Source organism: Nesoenas mayeri, assembly GCF_963082525.1.
Source record: "Nesoenas mayeri genome assembly, chromosome: 1".
Classification (NCBI taxonomy): domain Eukaryota; kingdom Metazoa; phylum Chordata; class Aves; order Columbiformes; family Columbidae; genus Nesoenas; species Nesoenas mayeri.
The window spans coordinates 5,202,243-5,222,160 of NC_137541.1; the positions used below are offsets into that span (position 1 = coordinate 5,202,243).

General features: G+C 46.7%; 1 protein-coding gene across 1 annotated transcript in view; it reads left to right on the forward strand.

Moving 5' to 3' along the window:
• Window positions 1–19,514, forward strand: part of LOC308046052 (store-operated calcium entry regulator STIMATE-like) — a gene marked incomplete at both ends in the record, with an annotated part of 40,307 nt that extends 20,793 nt beyond the window's left edge. Inside the window, 7 exon segments of the mRNA XM_080353673.1 lie at window positions 8,950–9,062; window positions 10,168–10,251; window positions 11,358–11,474; window positions 18,614–18,639; window positions 18,641–18,692; window positions 18,695–18,730; window positions 19,401–19,514. Coding sequence (XP_080209799.1) covers window positions 8,950–9,062; window positions 10,168–10,251; window positions 11,358–11,474; window positions 18,614–18,639; window positions 18,641–18,692; window positions 18,695–18,730; window positions 19,401–19,514 — 542 coding nt within the window.
• Window positions 19,515–19,918: the final 404 nt, after the last annotated feature.

Consider the following 19,918-nt stretch of genomic DNA (forward strand, 5'->3'; position numbering starts at 1 on the left):
ACAGGCCCTGCTAAATAGTATTCTTGGTTCAGGAGCTTGCATTTTTCCTGGTTTTGAGCAACAAGGACTTGAAGCCAAATTGCAGCCATCCCAGGGCACAGCTTCATCTTCACATGCCACGTCTACAGTTGAGCAGAAGCAAGGAAATGTTAAAGTGTATTGGCAGCTTGCTTTAACCTTGCAGAGCAGTAATGAGCTTCCATTGAGCTGTAGCTGGCCCCTCATGAAGGCTGGCTTAGACTACAGAGACGGCTCGCTCCTCTGAGGAAGTCTTGCTTTCATTAACAAAAAAGTTTCTGCTGTTGCTTGAATGTAGCTCTTGAGTTGAGAATTAGGTAGCTCATCCACTCAGCGCTGCTCTTGGTGAAGGTCTCTGGGCAGAGTGACCACGATGGAAAAGTTAGGTACGACTCAAATGGTGTGTCTGCTGCAATCCTGCTGCAGGGCTAGGGAAGCAGAACACTGCTGTCCTCATCTTGGGTGGGAGGTAAGTTCCAAAACGATTTGGAAGATGCTCATAAACTTTGTCCAGTCTGATACAGGGTCCAAAAATATGATTCATTTTCTGATCTAATTGCTGTACCGGACTTTATGGTGCTTTCCTCAATTCTCCTGAGGAGCAGAAGCATCTCTTGCAGTCCTGCAGAGGAAGAAGGGCAGAAAAGCACCCAATCCACATTGTGGACAGTGGTGAGTGCTGTTGCTCCAACCATCACGAAAGAACAGTTGTCTTCATCCAGTATAGCCAGTACTATCTACCAGCATGGTCTCTGAGGGGGAAAAAAAGAAGAAAAAATTCTGTTGCAACAGCTTCCTTTCTGATCCCCCAGCTCTTGGTTGCATCCCTGGAACAGATGCAAACTGCAGTTGTCTTTGGTTTTGGCCCCAGCAGTCCCTCTCTGCTGTTGGTACCCCTGTCTCCACAGCCCTGGGTGGTGCTCCCTGTGTGACTGTAATAGCTGCATTAATGGAGAAGCAAAGAAAAGGAAAAGCAGCTAAATCCACACTACTATTTTAAGCATCCAACTGTCCAGAAGTGTTTAGAAAAATCAATTACTTTTGTATTTCAAATGAGGAGACGCCCATTCTGAGATCAGCCTCTCTTGTGCCTGAGCTCTTGGCCAAAGACTTTGCAGCCAGGAATGACCCAGGGGCTTAGCTAGTGGAGAGTCAAAGGCTCCTATATGCTTATGTTCCTCCATCTTTGCCGAGCAGCTCTTGATTACTCCTTGGATTGCATTGAAGCACAGGAAACTGCATTTTAAAAGGTTACTGTTGCTTCAAAGATCAAAGATTGGAGAGGTTTATTCTTCATCTGGGGTCAAGTAGGCTTTGGAGAATGGTGGTTGCTGTACACATACTCAAAGATAATAAACTCCGTGAATGCTCTGGGCACCATTTGCTCTTGCAGGGTAGTTGCAGGCCCTGTCTATAGGTGCTTTCCATGTAGGGGACTTCTGCAGGCAGGAGAGCAAAGCAGAACTGGAGCTGTAAAGGACTTGGGAGGTGGATACTCAAGATCTTGAAGGTGTACTGGGTCTGTACAGACTGAGCAGAGGGGATAATGGTTGGAGGCAGAGAGTGCAGATGAAGCCTGATTGAGCTTTGTGCTCCACCTCCAAACTGCCCCAACCTTCTTCTCCCTCACCCCTTCCCCTGGCAATAAGAAGCTCCCTAGAGGGAACCTCTGGATGGCTGCAGTGTCCTGGCATTGCAGTTGTGTCTAATAACTTTATTACTGTAGAAATAGTGGAGTATTTCTTTTAGGTAAGCAAATGCCATGAATTTGCATTAACATATGGTTTCTGCAATATGCAAGTATAATGCTGAAGAGGCACAGTAAGGAATGATGGGGAGTGAGAGGGCGTTCTTGCTTGAAAATGCCTTGTTGGGTGCCCATCTGGATGCTGACTGATGTGTGACTGTAGTCACCGACTAGTCTGAGCTTGATGCTTTGTGCTCATTCACTGTCTGGAAATGGAAAGTCATGTCTCTTGGAGGCCTTTAAAGTCTGTTTAGTGGCCTGTTGAACTCTGCTGGTCAGAATTATAAGCGAATATGCTCTGTGCCAGCTGCTGAGTTTAACTGAGGACCCGTGTAGGCTGCTTTTGGCCCTGTTGTGATGTTGTACATAATTTCCATAACAAATGTTCCCACGTCCTGAAGCAGCCAAGGGAGCTGACTGCTAATGCTTGAGGAAATAAGGCTGAAAATAGCTCTAACCTGAGGGTTTGTGCTTTTCCTTAGCATGCTTGGTCTTTCCACCTCCAGGACCTGGGAGGAAAAGTAAGGAGAGGACTGAAGATCATCCTTCAATGGTGAAGTGTGTGGTCAGATCCCCTGCTCTAAGTAAGGGTGCAAAGCTTTGAACCTTCCTGTATCTGGCTGATTGCAGCAGTATTTGCCCCAATGCAAGAGCAATATCTCTAGGGACCAAAGACCCAGAGCAATGGTGTGACACTGCAAACTGGGAACTGGTTCCATCTGTATGCTCTCCTGTAGTTCAGATGCAGAACATGCCAGGGGGTTTGAGATGTCCACTGGACCCATCTGGCTGCTCTGATGCTGCTTTGTCCTGCTAATAACCAGTGTAACTGCTGATCGGGTCCTGATCTCTGAAAACCTGTTTTTGCCCTCAAAGTGAGCACTTCTGTGCAATTCAGGTGTTTTCCTGCTCTTAGCCTCCTCTGTACTTGGCATTGAATCCTGGAATGTCCTGAGTTGGAAGGGAGGCCACAAGGACCATCAAGTCCAATTCCTGTCCCTGCATAGGACAACCCCAAAATGATAATTACATCCTTTGATTTTTGAAGGTACTGTTTGAGTATCTCTTAAGAGTTTGTGGTGTGTTTTGGTTTTTTAAATTATTTTTATTTATTTATTTTTATTTTTCTATCCCTACCATGTCACCCAGTGCAACTTTCAGTTCTTTCAAATATTTGTTTTTCCTCAGCCTTCTGCTTTGGCTGTGGTTAAGCTTTTTTCTACCTGCTCTGTGCACACACAGTCCCCAAAAGACCTTAAATAAAGCTGTCTGGCAGTAACGTGTGGGCTATGCTGACAGCTTGGTACATTGGACAGCCTGGATTAAAACTAATCCTGTTGTGTGGTAACAACTCAAATACCTCAAGCAGTGCTGCTTTTGCTCTGTGAGCTGTTGGGCTCCCACGCACAAGCAGAATAGGAGACACGTGTGTTTGTGTGATGTTGCTGCAGGAACCAGAGTCCCAGGTCTGCACCAAGGAGGTATTGCTGCTGGTGGGATGGGGAGCACCACCAATACTGCTGGAGAAGAATGGTCTAAAATGCAGTGTATGCATCTTCAGAATGAAGAAGGGTATTTATTTCTATTAGGGTGGGAGATGGCTGTAAGATGATTTGAGCGAAGCATTTTTGCTAAGGTAAAAGGAGAGGCTGGTGGTAGAGCCTATGCGTAGAGCTGAGATCTCCTGGGTGACCTTCCAACCAGGACTGGTGAGGCTGCATCTGCAGTGCTGTGTCCAGTTCTGGGCTCCACAGTTTAAGAAGGACAAGGAATTACTGGAGAGAGTCCAGCAGAGAACTACAAAGAAGGTGAGGGGTCTGGACCATCTTTCTGATGAAGAGAGACTGAGAGCTGGGTCTGTTCAGCCTGGAGAAGAAAAGCTGAGAAGGAATCTCATCAATGCTTATGAGTATCTGAAGGGTGGATGTCAAAAGGGTGGACCAGACTGTTTTCAGTGGTGCCCAGCAATAGGATGAGGGGCAACGGGCACAGACTGAAGCACAGGAGGTTCCATCCGAATATGTGGAGAAACTTCTTTACTTGGAGGTGCCAGAGCCTGGCCCAGGCTGCCCAGAGAGGCTGTGGAGTCTCCTTCTCTGGAGACATTCAAACCCACCCGGACACCTTCCTGTGTGATCTGCTCTGGTGACCCTGCGTTAGCAGGTGGGTTGGACTGGATGATCTCCAGAGGTCCCTTCCAACCCCAACCATGTAATCTCCTACCAGGTTCAATGTGGAGGCTGCAAAGATCCTTTGGACCTGTTACTCTACTACAAGGAATGGGAATCCCTGAACACAATAAAGAGGAGAGCATCTATTCTTTATTTTTTTATTATTATTATTTAATATCCAGGTAGCAGCTTGTTTTTTGCTGGCTGGCAATTTTGCATGGCAGAAACAGTCCTGTAAGCATTGACCTAGATCTGTGAACTGGAAACACTTGATGTGAGAAGAATCCTTTCCAGTCCTTGAAGTGGGGCAGCACAGTTTGTCTATTAAAGCTCTTAAGTTGCATCTGAGGATACCCTTGAGTATCTTGTTGTAGGGAAACAGCACATAAATGAGGTGCATGGTTAGCTAGGATCAGCCTGAGATTTCCAGGCTTGATTCCTAACTGTGGGAGGAGGAGATGCAGCCAGTCTGTCTCAGGGGCTTGTCCAGGGACCACACCAAAGGGACTCTTCCCTCAGGAGATGCCAGTAGATGGTGACTTGTATGTTGCTGACATTAGTCACAGTTAGTGGTGAGTTAGACTTGAATGATGGCCACTCTGAGGTGGATTAGTGGTCCTTGTGTGACTTCAAACCTGCAGAGGTAAGGAACAGCCAGATTAGCTCCTTGGTGAAGAGGAAACGAGCCTCTGTCAGTTTATAGCTGAAGTCATCCTGGCAGCCCTGTGTACCACGCTGCTATTTCATTTTCATCTTTATCCTGAGTTATTTTGGTACTGAGCAGCCTCCTGTCCTTGGGAGACCAAGATGCAGTCAAAAGTAACTGTGGAGATACCCTCTGATCTTTCTGTCAAGGGGTGGAAATTAAGTCCTGTCTAATTCTGTGCTTCAGGATGGATTCCTGTACAGAAACATCTCATCCCATAGTCCACAAACAAAGCTCAGAATGGAACAGGAGGAAGAGGCTGAAAAACAGTGTACTCTGCATAGGCCTTTGGGTCTCTTTCTGTAACTTTCCACTGTCTACCCTGGACAAATAAGAAGTTCTGGTGTCCCTCTAACTGTGGAGCAGATTGACAGCGTCTCCTGTAGGTGATGTAGAGAAGACCAGAGTGAGAAATATGAATATATGAAGCTCCATGCTGTGATGGAGGCACCTTTGACAGGTGGGATGTGGTGGGTAGTAAGGGGTGCAGGTCTGTCCTGCTTGTTATATACTTGTATGTGTCCTGCAAACATAACCAGTGAAGCTAGCCTGACTGGGGCAGGCCTCTGATCTTAGAGAAGCGGGGTTCCCTAGGTGGGATCTTGCATTTGCACAGTAAAAAATGTTCTCTAGGGAAGGACGAAAAGGTTGTCAGGCTTGAAGAACACTTGAAGAGCAATTTGATGGCTGACTTGGGTGAGGAGCTATTAACCTTGGAGACGTGGTCAAGTCAATGCCCAGCGTGGGTTAAATAGCTGGTTGATTTTCCTGATGTCTGTGTATCAGCCTGGTTAAACAAAACCTGTCTGTAAAGATGGCTTGTCGAGGGCTAGGGCTGCCAAGTGCACAGTGTATGAAATTAAGAACTGTAGCTGTTTGTGATGATGAATGGTAGTGACAGCCTATCCCCAAAAGGGTGTGCAGGAGCAGGTATTTGGGTGAGATCTCAAACTTGCTGTTGCTTCTTCGGAAAGCTGGGGCAGCAGGGGGAAGTATTTGGCAAGTGCCATCACGACTTCAGCATGAAAGAACAGACTTGAGAAGAGTGCTGTGGGTGTTAGTCCTGTCTCCCCATGGGGGATGGAGCACAGCTGACAACACAGAGCAAAAGGGAAAGAGTTCAAATGCAGGAAGGACATGGTGGATGTTTGTTTTCCTATTTTGTTTGTACTCGGAGCTCAGATGGGTGATGGTAACCTGGGGGTTTGTAGGATAACTAGTCAGTCTTGGGATATGGGGCAAAAAAACCCACTATAGTTAACCTGTACCAAAGATATTAGGCTGCTGAGTGTAGTGGGAGAGGCTGTCTATGCTTCAGGAGGACAAAAGCCTGTCTGACACTGGTCTTTAACTGCCTCTAACACTGCTCCTGTCTCTTCTGCAGACCACCCATTAAGCTGCTGCCTGCCAGGGAGCAGAGACGTGCGCTTTCTGAAATCCTCTGCGGGTTCTGCTGGTCGCACTCACACGTAACCTTCCTGCCTCCCTCTTCCTTCCCTCCCTCTGTGCGGTTGCCGGTTGCTCTGGCACTCTCTGCTTGCTCTCCTCCCAGCTCGAGCAGCCTCTCTGCGCCACTGCCCTTCCAGTCCTTCCTTTCCTCCTCCTTTGCTTCCTTCTCCATCACAGCTTGAGCAATTAAAAAGCTGGGTTGCAAGGTGATCGCTCTGAGGTCTCTGGTGTAGAGGTGCTAGCTCGACGCCTCTACTTCTTAGCCATAGCTTTGCAACGATGCAAATGTTTTGGTGCATTGCTAACAAATGACAGAATAAGGACAAATAGGCATGCAAACCTATTTTTCCCTTGTTGGGAAGCAGATCCCCTTAGAGCTGGGCTTGGTTGGATACCAGCTCTTAGTAAGTCCTGGTATGTGCTGCTGGTCTCTGTGGTTTGCATAATGGGTTTGGATAAATGTGTTGTTGTAAACTACTGGTATTGTGTTCCACTCCCATGTCTGAACAGTATTGTACTGAGAAAAGCAGGGCAGAGCTCCGATCCTGCTGCCATCTGACCACACATCGGGCATTGGCATCTCATGGTGGGCTGGGTTCTCTCTTCCAAATTCCGGCCTGATTATGCTGGAAATAAGTGTTGCCAGGGGTTATCTTTATATTCAAGTGGTAAGAGGAAATACTGCAGCTTTCCTAAGCCAGATACTGTAGCTCAGTTTTGCAGACCTGAGATATTCCGATGGGCCTGGGAAGATGATAACCAGCTGGCAGGGTGCTTACAGAGGGCTGAGGCAAGCACATGTAATAGATATGGTACCATTATCATTGTTAACAATACAAATATGCTTTTACTTATTACTTGGTGAGTGCCCCACTGGAAACATTCATATTTAATTAGCATTGATTCTTTTTGAGTAAATTGCTCTAAAACCTGGGGCGATGGAGCCCGTCTCTTGCTCAGACAGCGAGTATCACGTAACCAGCCGATCACTTCATCAGCAGAAATAAAATAATTCTGTTTAGGACTGAAATTTTATGCTTCTTGAGTTAAAAATGGTAATGAGAAATTTTCAGACTCGCTGGCAACTGGGTGGGTAAGGCTTGGCAGGGAGCAAATAGCAGGTGATGTCCTTAATGGTTGTTGTTTTTGGTTTTGTGGGGATTTTTTGTGTGGGTTTTTTTGCTGTTGGTTTGTTTTTTGGGTTCTTTGATTTGTTTGGTTTTGGTTTTTGTTTTGTTTTCCATAGAGGAGTGTGCAGGATGCTGACTGGTCCTTGTAAAGAGGGTCGTCACTCCAGAAGCATCTTATCTTGTGGATTGCTTTTGGGATTAGCTTTAATTCAGAAGAGACTATCAGTCTCCCATTCTGGTCAAAATTCTCCTGTGTGACCTGCTCCCATCCACTGGAAGGGTGAGGAAAAAATCGGGCAGACCCATGTCTGTGAACTTTTCTAGGTTTGTTGAGGTGAAATGAAATCATTGATACCTTTATAAAGGGGTACCAGAGAAAGGGCAAGCTAAATGACCGGTTTCCCAAAGCAGTACATGCTTGTAAGGAATTATTTGAGTGGGATGCTGAGATTTCTGAGCTCTCAAACCTTCCCTGTATAAAGGATTTTAGTGGTCCATGCATTGATGAGATGGGATACTTGCCTCTTCGCACAAGCAGAGCTTCCTCCCCTCAAATAACTGTATCTATCAAGCTCAAAGTAGCTCAACACTAGGAGAAGGATACTGGTAGTGCCCATCAGTGGCTGAAAGAGAGGGAAAGCTTGCATTTCCAAGGCCATGCATCCTTTCCCCCAAAGATTCATAAAAGTTGAGCCAGTCTCCTTGGAGTTACCTGGAATGGCTTTTCCATTAAGCACTTGGAATGCCACTAGGCTGTGGCCCTTGAGAGCCCAGGAGTGTTACTGAGTGCTGAGGTTGCTGGATAAACATGAGGAATTTGGGGTCTTCAGGCAGAGCCAGAGATGTGAATCTCCCCTTTTACAGAAGGTGACTACCTGCCTTGTAGGACACTTGTAGGACTTTTGCTCTAGCAAAGCTGTTGATTGAGAAAGGACAGGCAATGGGGGAATTCTTGGTGGTGGATTTCAGAGGCAGGCTGGTGGAATGGAGAGGACAAGAGGCAGGTAAATGCATGCAGCATTAGCATTTGCAAGGAAGGTAGATGTGACTTAAGTGATGTCTGAAATTCGTTACTTGCTTGCCCTTCAGATTAACCTGGAGTCTGATTAGTTGCCATCTCCATTTCAGAGTTAGCCTCAAAAGGAGCAGAAAAAGAGAATAATATTCTAGAACGAAAGGCCAGTGGTGTATGCTGTGTCTCATGAGGGAGAACTCTCTTGCTTATAGCCAGGTTTAATTCAAAAGCACAACTGCAGTGTGAAAGGCAAAGAGCTGCCCCAATAAGGGAGTCTGCACAAGTGAAAGTGGGGTGCATTTTTTTTTTGCCTTTCCATGTTTATTTCTCTACATCAGTTTGAAAAGATACAAAGAGCTGCAACTAATAAGGGATGGGAGTCTCCTGAATTTTCTCTAGTACAAGTGGGATTTACTTTTTTTTCTTTTATTTTTAAAAATTAGAAAGATTTCAGCTTCGATCTTGGTATGGGTTGATCTTTAGTAGAGTAATTACATGTAGACCCAGCAGGGAACTCAAACCTTTCTACCTCAGGCATGTGCTTCACAACTACAGGTAGAAGAATCTCTCTGCTAATTTTAAGTTTGGTATCTAGTCTTGGCCTCATTGCAAAACTTGCAATGTGGAAGCTCAGGTATCAAACATGAGGCAGCTTTTCTGCAAGGCTGTCTCCTCTTGTCTTCCATCTCAGATTTAATATGCTGTTTTCCCAGGTGACCCTCCACAAGCTGCTGCCTGGATTGGCCAGTGTATCCTCTACTTGCTGATAATGGTTTTTGAGAAGACTGTGATTAGCCTTGTCCTACTCATCCCTGGTTGGACAAAGGTAAGCTCCTGAGCTGTATTTTTCTAGCCACAGCTGTTGTGGCTTGTTTCTTGTCAGCTTTGCCTTATTAATGGTCCTCATCATTGCAGGTCTTTAATCCTTATGACCTGTTGACATCCCTCTGTAATCATTAGCTATTACTTCAGTTTGGGGAAACATGACTTCCATAAGTTGGGTACATTCTCTTGCTAGTCAAAAGCTAGTGGAATAAGATGCTTCTTTAACTTTCTTTTCCATCTTTGGAAGGATAAAATGGGGTGGCCTGGCCACTGAGCTACTTCCATTCTGCCAGAGGATTTCTACATTCTCTCATCAAGTCAGTTCATGCTGGTGTTTTGTGATCCCATGCATAAACAATGCGGGACTCTTAGAGATTAATTTGGAAAGAATTGTCTGAGTAGTATGTTGTCCTTTCTTCCACACCCCAGCTGCTTCTGTATGGTAGTTTATGCAATGGTAATTGAGTTCATAATGAGTTACTCTTTTAAAAAATAAAAGTAACCTATGGCACTTGTAGCCACCTACTTGGTGGCAGATAGGTATGGTTGTTATAAAAACCAATTATGGGAGTCTATGGGAAACTCCAGTTTTGAGTGCATTTACACATAGTACCTAGTATCTGACAGATTGATGTCACTGAGGATTGTTTACAGGAATCTGTGAGCAGTTATCTGTTCCTGTTCAGGGCTTATTTTTCAAACCCAGTAGTCTACAGTGGTCAACCTGGGATGTGGATGTGTTGTTCCACAGCACGCACTGCTAGATCCAGAGGTGCTGCTGGGTATCTCTCCATGCTTATCATGCATTGCTGGTGTCCTTATTTTGCAGCTGGGCTCCAAGGAGCCAAGGAAAGTCCCACCAGTTGTTGTCATGGGTAGTTATACTGAAAGAATAGCACTACTTATTTCTCAGTCTCTGCAAAGCTGTGTGTTTGGCAGCTGTGCTAAAGGAATAGCCCATGTAATCTTTCTATTAATAACGGCTGGGTTAAAGGCTGAGGAGCACTAGCTAGGAGACTGCTGGTATAAGAAGGCAACCAGTTTGTAGCAAACATCTCACAGCAAAGCTGTGCAAATAATGCTTCTGAATGCTTTGTTCTCTGCAGCTTCAGCAGATCCTCCTGGGTTACATCCCAAACCCCCAGCTGGAGCTCATCCTGGTCATGTTCGTTGTGCCTTTTATAGTCAATGTAAGTGATGCCTCTGCAAGCGCTGGGTGGGGTGGTTTGGAAATTGTGGTCCCTCCTCAATGGGGAGCATGTACAGGAACTGGCTTGGGGCAACCTTGAGCAATTTAAGTGTCTGGGACAGGGTGGAGGGTAGTGGAAACAAATTGATTTGTTGCCATGAATATGCAAATCTGTTACTGCTGCCCTGCTGTGGTCCTAATTCCCATTCATTTGTCCAAGATGCTGAGGGGCTGATGCTTTAGCTTCTTGAGGAAAGACGAGGCTTGTTAGCTGAGGGCTGCATCCCAGCAGCAAGATACAGCCATGGGGATGTCCCAAAACCCTTTAAATTCCTATAGGATGGCTTGTTCAGTGGTGGCCTTTGGCAAATTGTCAATCTAGATGTTTGGCTGGACTTCAAATTGCATTACAGCAAGGCAAGGTATTCAGGTTACCCAAAACTATTGGTCTCCTCAAAACTAGCTTGGCAAAACCTCTTGAAAGATTAGCTTTTTTCCTCATGCCTCTGATTCTGGCTAATCCATGACCTCCTGCTATTCCTGCTAAGAGGGGAACTCTTTTCAATGAGTATTGCAGTGAATACAAAATTGGCAAAGTTGAGTTTACCTTCCTCTGCTACCAGCCTTTCTCTGCCACATCAGGCTGTATTTCCCTATTAGAAGTTCTCAAAGAACTGACAAGGGACTGGTACAGACAGAGCGGGATAAGCCTTGGATGGAGCTTGGTTCAGTCGTTATTTCCTGATTGAAACTTGGCCTATTGTGTTGGTGGTTTTGTTTTTGTTGTTTGTTTGGGGTTTGTTTTTGTTGTGGTTTTGTGTGTGGGTGGTGGTTGTTGTTCTGATTTTTGTTTGTTTGTTTTGTTTTTGTGGGTTTGTTTTGTTTTTCCCTGGGTCTTCAGCTATGGAATCAATAGGATTTATATGAGAAAGGACCTCAGGAATTTGACTCATCCAGCCCCCATGGGCACACTTGATGCAGGGTTAATTTAGATATTAAATTGGGTTGATCAAGGCTGTATATCTGGAAAAGCCAAAAGGAGAATGAATAACTGATCAAATTACTTTGGTCTCTGCAGTGCTTTCATATAAATTCTTTCTCCCCAAGGCCATTATGTTCTGGGTTGTGGACAGCTTGATCATGAGGAAATATAAGCAGAAGGACACCCTGGGCGTCAGTGGATCCATAGAAACTCCTCGGGCTAGGAGAACTGAGGAATCTCAGGTAAGACCAAGGATGTCCTGTGTTTGAGACCAGACTGCAAGCTTGTGGTATGGGCTGTGTGCTTTACCACAAACACACAACGTACCAGCACTTTGCTTAGATCTGGGGCATGAATGTGGATGATGACCCTGCTACGTCAAACTGACTCTTCATGCTTGCAGCTGAGGTCAACAGAGGGGTGTTTCCTGGCAGGATCTGGCCCTGTCTACCAATGAGCAACATTGCAGCCTACAAAGTATTGCTGAAATATTGCCCTATATGCTGACAGTATTTTGTGGGTTATGAGCTAGCTTCTTCGGTGTCCTGTGTGGGCTTGTTGGAGTGGCAGGCTGAAGCTGGTGGGTTCCTCTCTCTCAATTTTCCCATTTTTAATTGTAATTAATCTTGGCTTGGAAGAGCTTGCTTTCCTTACTGTAATTGGTAGCATCCTTTTTGAGGACAAGACCTCACTGGCAATCCTATTTTTGTCAGCTTGATATGTATTCAGCCAGATGATGATCCCTTAGCTGAAGAAAGCTGTATTTTGTGTTGTGTGAGCTTGAGGCTTAAAAGTTACAGGGGGGAGGAAATGCTCAGTCCCAGCAGACTTTGTTCTTGTTAATAACGTGTGGTTTGCTGGGCAGGTGGTGCCTGAGCTTGTCATCAGCTTTTGGGCAGAGTCTACAACCTGAGTCATTGGGTTGGATTCCCTTCCTTCCCCTGACACCCAGATGTGGTTTCAAAGTGCTATGTGAACAACTGCTGATATCCCGCAGTTCACTGGCGAGACCTGTTGAGATAAGAGAGCTTCTGGCAGTCATAGACTGGCTCCTGAAGCAGCTTCTGCCAAGGAATTTAGGAAGAATAGAAATAGCTCTTGCAGTCTGAGAGCTCTTTTTACAAAGAGTAACTCAGCTCTTGTGCTGCTGAGTTGTGGGATGGACAATTACTGGCCACATTGCAAAGCACATGGAGGTAATAGCGTTTAATGGTGTTTAATACTCGGCAGTCCACACAGCAGCCGTGGCTTCCACAGCTCAAGGGTGCACTGGGGAAGTGTCCACCTCTTGTGGGGATGCAGAGTTGGAGGAGTCTTCCCTCTGGCAGGAAGACCAGCCAGATGTGAGCAGCTGTTGAGATGAGTGAGTCACTCCTCCTGGCCCTGCCTCCAGATAAACAGTTGTTGCTTGGCAAAGTCACTAGAAACACACTGTGGCCCAGGGAGTTTCTTGAGTGGTGTATGTGGTGAGGGCATCTTCAAGAAATCTTTGTTATTTTGCAGAGAAGAGGGGGGAAAAAAAGGCCTGAACTGGGTGCTCCCAGTATGTCCTGGTAGTTGTGCATTGAAGCTAGGAACTCACACCTAGGATCTGAAGGTGCATTAACTCTGGGCATGAAGTTGTCCCAGATTATGGTGCAGTCCTGGTTTCTTAGTGGCACCTCATGTTCCAAGAGTTTTACTTCTTTAGAAGAGCTAGCTTGGAGGTCTGCTTAAAATGTAAAACTGTTGGTAACAATCAGACTTACTGAATGGATGTGCTGTTGTGTTCCTGAAGATTTAAGATCAGTTAAAATGACACCACCTCAGAAGCAAGGTAAGGAGGTGACATCTCTAGTGGAGAGACCAACCTCCTTTTCACCTAAACTTGCAGCATCCAGTCCCGTTGATAGTGGATGCTGTGGATATACAGATGATGTTGCAGTTACTGATTCTTCATGGAAATGGAGCTGGCCCTCTGACTTACTCTGCTGAAGACGGGGACAAGTGTTTTGTGGCCTTTAGCTCAGTTTTGGGTAATCTGAAGGGAAGATACCTGTTAACCTCCAGAAACTAGGAAAGATTTCTCTAGCAGCTCAACCTAGATGGGTTGTTTCAAGTGATACGGACAACTCCTATAGTCTGGCTCTTGCTGTCAAAGGCTTCTCCTGTCTTCCAACTGCTTGAGTCCTTTTCTCATCAGACTTTTGCTGAGACCTTCCATGTACAGGTCATCTGTCCATCTTGAAACCCTCAGATCTATCACTGCGGTGGAGGTACCAAGGGGACTGGTTTGTAGCTGAAGCAGTCTATGGGGACTGCCTCCTTTCTGCTTTGACACGTTGCTATGCTTCTGGCTTCACAACGTTTGAGCACAGAAAGAAGATAATGAAGAAATAAAGAATTAGGCAACCTGCTTTTCCATAGAACCATGGAATCATTTTGGTTGGAAGAGGCCTTTCAAGTTCAGAGTCCAGCCATTAATCCGACACTGGCACTAACCCATGTCCCTAGCAACCTCATCTATGTGCCTTTTAATCCCCTCCAGGAATGGTGACTCCACCACTTCCATGGGCAGCCTGTTCCAATGCCTGACAACCCTTTCCAGGAAGAAATTTTTCCAGTCTAAACCTCCAATTCTGCTTCTTGGCACTGGGCCTCAAGGTGTAGCCATAGGCTCTTGCTTCATGTGTCAGCTTTTTAGTCTATAAATTAAAGATCTTATTGGCTAGCTAGGCACCACAGCTGGACTGGCTTGAACTTAGTCTTGAAAACAGAAAATAAGGGTTTGCAGGGCTCATTGTTGCTGCTAATAACCTGTTCAAGTGGGGGAATTTCTTCCCCATCTGCTGCCCAAAGGAGGGGGGCTGAGAAGCGTCTGTACAGGGCAGAGCTGGCTGAGGCTAATGTGTCCCACAGTTTATCAGGGTTCATCAGGGCTGTCTAGCAGCAGGCGCCAACAGCTCCCCATCATGCTGCCTTCTTGAATTTCAACCCTCTGCCTATCTTGCCAATAGAGAGTGTCATTATTTTCACTTGAACTAAGCAGTTTGCCTTTTGAAAGGGTGGGGGGGGGGAAAGGAAGCGAATGGAAAGAGGGGGCTGAATTTAACCTGTTAAAAACCCACACTTGGGATTTTTCTATAGGGATAGCAGGAAAAGCTCAGCTTTGTCCTTGACTTGGCAAATCAGCAAGAATAAACCCAGCAACCAGCAATCTTGCCACTGATGTCACTTAGTGACTGTGGCTACAGTTTAGACCAAAGAACTGTCAGTCTCTTGGGAGTTTTAAGTCTCTTCTGGTGAGCCACAGATGTGACAACAGGCTCTTGCTTATAATGGAGAAAATGCTGCACTTCATTTTGTTGGGGTTTTTGTTTGTTTGTTTTTTACACTGAAACCCTGAAAGGGACAAACTCTTATGGCTGCAAAAATCTCACCGTTCCTTCCAAGTCAGTCTTTAAAGCTTTTTCTTGTTTCAGACTTGTGCCTTGCCTTGCTACATCTTAGTGGAATCATACAGTAGTTTGGGTTGGAAGGGACCTTCAAAGCTTATCTAGTGCCACCCCTGCCATGAGCAGGGACATCTTCACCAGCTCAGGTTGCTCAGAGCCCCGTCCATCCTGGCCTGGGATGTCCCCAGGGATGGTTCATCCACCACCTCTCTGGGCAATCTGGGACAGTGTTTCACCACCCTCATTGGGGAAAAAAAAGTCCATCGCTGCAGTAGAGCTGCAAGTGACTTGTTTGCCTCTCTGTCATGGGATGGAGAGAACTCTCAAGAGTACCAGTCTGAATCCAGTGCTGTTCAGGCTGGAGAAATGCATTCATCTGCATGGCCCTTATTTATGTTTTGCATGTGTCCTGCCCTTGACCTGAGTCTCTTTTCCCTTGCCCTTGCTAGTGTCAATAAACTTTAGATGTTATCACTAATTTCTTTGTTTCCTTCACTCAGGAAAACAAGTCAGTTTTAATAATACTTTATTTGATCTTTTTTCAACTTGTTTTTGTTTTATTTCTTGTTTTCCCAAGGGAAACGAGTGAGTTTCTGCTCCTGTTCTGAAGGCTAACATTTTCAGAGACAAGTCTTAAAGCAAAAATAGGTATAATAATAGTGGTACTTGTGAGAATCATTGGTGTGAAACTAGAAGCTACTTTAAGGTTGGGAGGAAAGCTAATATACTATGTGGGGACCTGTCTTTGGTCAGTGTGGAGTTCAGTACCTGTCCCAATTCCCTTAATAGGAGTTGTGATTTTGGCAAATCCCTACACTGAAGATGCTGATGAATCATAGAATGTCCTGAGTTGGAAGGGACTCACAAGGACCATTGAGTCCAACTCCTGTTCCTGCACAGGACAACCCCACAGTTCACACCGTGTGTCTGAGGATGTTGTCCAGTCTCTTCTTGAACACTGTCGGGCTTGGGGCCGTGACACCTCCCTGGGGAGCCTGTTCCAGTGTCCAGCACCCTCTGGGTGAAGAACCTTTTCCTGATATGCCAGTACCTATGCTGCTTGCTTTTAAGTATTGAAGAATACCCTAAGACTGAGTTTGATTTTCTAGTTGCTTAACGTGAGCTTTTAAATAGACAGGTGTGTGGTCCTTACGGTAATGCTAGATGAAGGTGCGCATAGAGGTGCCTCTGGAAGGAGACTCTCCCAACTGTCAGCCCTACTGACTCTTGGTATCTTATCTAAACTTGGTTGCAGGATGATGGTGGGATGGTTCCTACCTCTACACCAGGCTGGTAGACCTTTAAGCAAACATGGCTAGCATAAAAATGTCCCCAGCGCTTCCTTGTTTTCCAGCCTGTGTCATAGTTCTCACCAGTGCTGTTAGGTTAATGGTTAGACTTGGGGATCTTAAAGGTCTTTTCCAACCAAAATGATTCTGTGGTCTGTCTGAGCAATCTCTGCGCCACTGAGATGGCTTGGTTATCTAAGGGTCTGCTTGGATGGAGTCACCAAACCTGTAGGCAGCCTCTTCCCCCAGACAGGAGGGATTGGCAGAGCACGTGGGCAGCCCTCTTTTGGTAGCGTGACCCATGTTGTTTTGGAAGCTGCTGGCCTCCTGGTGCGAGAAGGGATGCGTGAGTATTTGAGGACTGCTGAGTGAGACAGTAGCACATTGTCCCGGGACTGGGAAACTGGTCCACTCCCAGCTGTGCCACCAACATGCTGTGATCCTGACCTGGACACATCTGCAGGGGAAGCATGTTGTCCAAGTTGTGCTGAAAACTCCCAAACTGCAGTTTGGCTTGAAAAACCATATCCGAGGGTATGTCCCACAACTGTCATAGCGATGAGGTGCTGTCTCATGATGAAACTGCCTGGGGAATTGTGGAAAGGTTACTGGGGGGCTGTTGTCTCGAGCAGCTCTGTGTGAGCTGCATGGTGGGCAGGTAGCAGCCTGAATGGGTCTGGGTGCGCAGTGCTTAGTGTGGGCTCCGTCATCCATGCTTAGTTGCAAGGGGATTTAAGCCTGCAGCTGAAACCCACTGAAATTAGTTCGTTAGGCCCCAAAACTAGCCTGTTGCAGCCTGTCAGAGTTCAGTGAGCTTATAATGCTACGTGTGACTAATTACCCACCCATTTTTTCAGGTTCAACATCACAATATTAATATTATAAACAGAGGAAATCTTCACTTGGAAGAGGTGGAAATTTTCCAGTGCGTGTCTTGAACCAAAAGAAATTCCTTGAGACCAGTGCAGGTTGAAGGAGGGGGAGAGAGGAAGACAAGAGAGCTTAATCTGGTCTACTGCTATCCTTGGAGTGTCTGAAGTGCTGCTGTGAAGATAACATCAGACAGAGGGGTTGTAGTGTGCTGAGGGTGGGGAGGAAATCTTCCCCTGCGGCTCTTTTGCTCCTTTGAAGTCATTGACTCATTGCAGTTTGTTTTTCCTGTTTAGTACTTTTGTTGCTGTGGTGACTGGCCCTGTGGTGCTGCCTAAGTGAAAATGAGTGCGCAGTGCACTGTGCACAATGATAGCCACAGATAAGACTAATCCCCTCCATGCTCCTGGTTTTGCCCAAGGAATCATAGAATAGCTTGGAAGGGAAGAGAACTTCAAAGCTTATCCAGTGCCACCTCTGCCATGAGCAGGGATGTCTTCACCAGCTCAGGTTGCTCAGAGCCCCGTCCAGCCTGGCCTGGGATGTCTCCAGGGATGGTTCATCCACCACCTCTCTGGGCAGCCTGGGCCAGTGTTTCACCACCCTCAGTGTGAATAATTTATGTTCAGCCTGAATCTCCCCTCCTTTAGTTTAAAACCATCACTCCTTGTCCTGTCATAGCAGGCTCTGCTAAAGAGTCTGTCCCCTTCTCTTCCTCAGGCTGAACACCCCAACTCTCTCAGCCTGTCCTCCCAGCAGAGCTGTTCCAGCCTCAGATCATTCCTGTGGCTCCTCTGGCCCCTCTCCAGCAGGTCCATGTGTGTCCTGTGCTGAAGACCCAGAGCTGGACCAGCACTGCAGGGGGGTCACACCAGAGTGGAGGAGAGGGGCAGAATCACCTCCCTGACCTGCTGCCCGCATTCCTTGTGATACAGCCCAGGACACGATTTGCCTTCTGGGCTGCAAGCGCATATCACCGGCTCATGTCCAGTTTGTCACCCACCAGTAGACCCAAGTCCTGGCCTCTGTGACTGTGTGAGCTGTTGAGGATGTTCCACATGTGGACACACTGGGCTTTTAGCCCATGCACCATCCCTCAACTTGTGCCTTTGAGCTGGAAGGTTGCTGCTGTGGGTTAGCACAGGCAGGCTTGCTAGGGTGTTGGTTCAGTCTTTGGAGCAAAGTGGGGTCAGATGGGGCTGAGACTTGGGTTGGGAGGTCTACACTGCCTTGATGGAATAAGCTGTGTGTAGGGGATTGGTTGTGGTATCTGTCCCTTGTCCCTGCATCAGCCATAATCTGATGCCATTTGGGTTCTGTGATGGGCAAGTGGAAGCGGGGGAAAGGGCTACTGGTCTTGCTCACGTAGAGACATAAAACTAGAGGACCTTGACTGTGCTGTTAGGCTTTGGGCTCTCTGTAGAGTTGGGTGCTGAGGACTTGTCCAGGCTTCTGATGTAGATGGCTAGTGTTTACCAGAAATCCCATAAGTTGACTGAGCCCCTGAGTGCTTCTGGCCATGACACAAGCTGTAGCACAAGAGTTGACTGCACTTCAGCTGTGCTAACAGGTAGCTATTGTCAGGGTAATGACAGTAGGGCTTCTCTGACCAAAGCTGCGTTTTTGAGGTAAGAAGAAGAGGTAGAATGGGGTTTAGCAAAAAATCTGTCAGGCTGTGAACATATAAATTGCTCATTTATCCAGTCTGCTGGCTGGCACGGGATTTCAGCTCTTCTACAGTCAATGCAGCCACAGCCCAAGTAAAATTTGGCATTTTTCCTCTTCCAGATGATGTGGCTGGAGGATGCCCCACGTGTGGCTCTATCTACGTCGTGCAAATGCTCCGGGCCGGTGTCAGCCAGTTATTATAGCTCAAAACAACCTGTTGATAGCTTCAAGTCTGAAGTTAGCTACTGTGAAAGTGTAGGTGTTCCTGGAGGCGATGGGCAGCCTTTTGATCATGCAGCAAAGTCATGGGCTTTCTTACCTGGAGAGATACTGGTGAGAGGTGTCAGTGCTCTGGTTTTGGGCCCCACAATTTAGATCAAGCTGGGAGCTGCTGTGCCAGGCAGAAATAAGATGCTACCAGGCCAGGACAGCACTCCTGAGCTTGCTGGCCGTGGCTGAAGCTAACTCTGTAGCTCTACTTGCTCTCCTGGCTGAGCTCTGGAGATGGTAAGCAGCTGGGGGCCTGGGAAAAGGTCTGTGTTTGGTACAGCTGCTTGCAAAATATGTGGCCTAGTTGTTTTTGTACATCTCCACTGAGGCTGCAGCCTGGCCTGAACACTCATGTCTATGTATGAGCCTTGTCCCAGGGGGAACAGTGCTTTAGCTGCCTGTTGTGTTCTTGGGGAGGGGGGAGGTTGGGACACCAGATCAGTGTGGTGTCTGCACCCACATCTGTCTGGCTGTTGTTGGAAAGATGGTCAAGGTGACCTTGAGACCTTTCCCATCTGCCAGAGCGGATTAGATCTTGCAGCAGATCCCTCTAGGGGTGCTTGACCCCTTCAGGAAGCAGCATCAAGAAGAGCTGAGGACTTTCCCTCCATCAGCATCTGTCTGTTCTCCTTTCTAGGTGCTGCTCTCTCCAGACATGGATTTTGATCAGTCTGAAAGTGACCAGGATATTTCAGGACTCCAAAGAACGAACCAGAAGATGAAGCAGCCCAGCTACCAAGTGGTCATCTGAAAACACTGACATGAGAGAGGTGGAGGAAGAGGAGCAGCACTGTGATCCTTGAGCTGGCCAAGGAAGGGCAGGCTGGGGAATGCCAGTCGATCCCCGTGGATCTGCAGAGATCCTTTTGCCTGCCTCATCTAGGCCTGTCCTTCTGCGGTTGTCTCTTTGGGATGGTGTTGGTGCATCCTGTATGGGCTTGAGCAGTATCTGCTTTGCCTGTCTGACCCTAACCTGTACATGTTAAAGTTAGGGGTATGGATCTGTGCTTCCCTTGGCTGACCAGCTGGGTGTAAATTTTTGGCAGGGCTAGAGGCTGAAATCAAAAGATGATCTCCTTTTTTAATAGAAAATTAAAAAAAAATATATCCATCCTGTACTACCTGAAATGTGACACTTTTATATTCACAATGCTC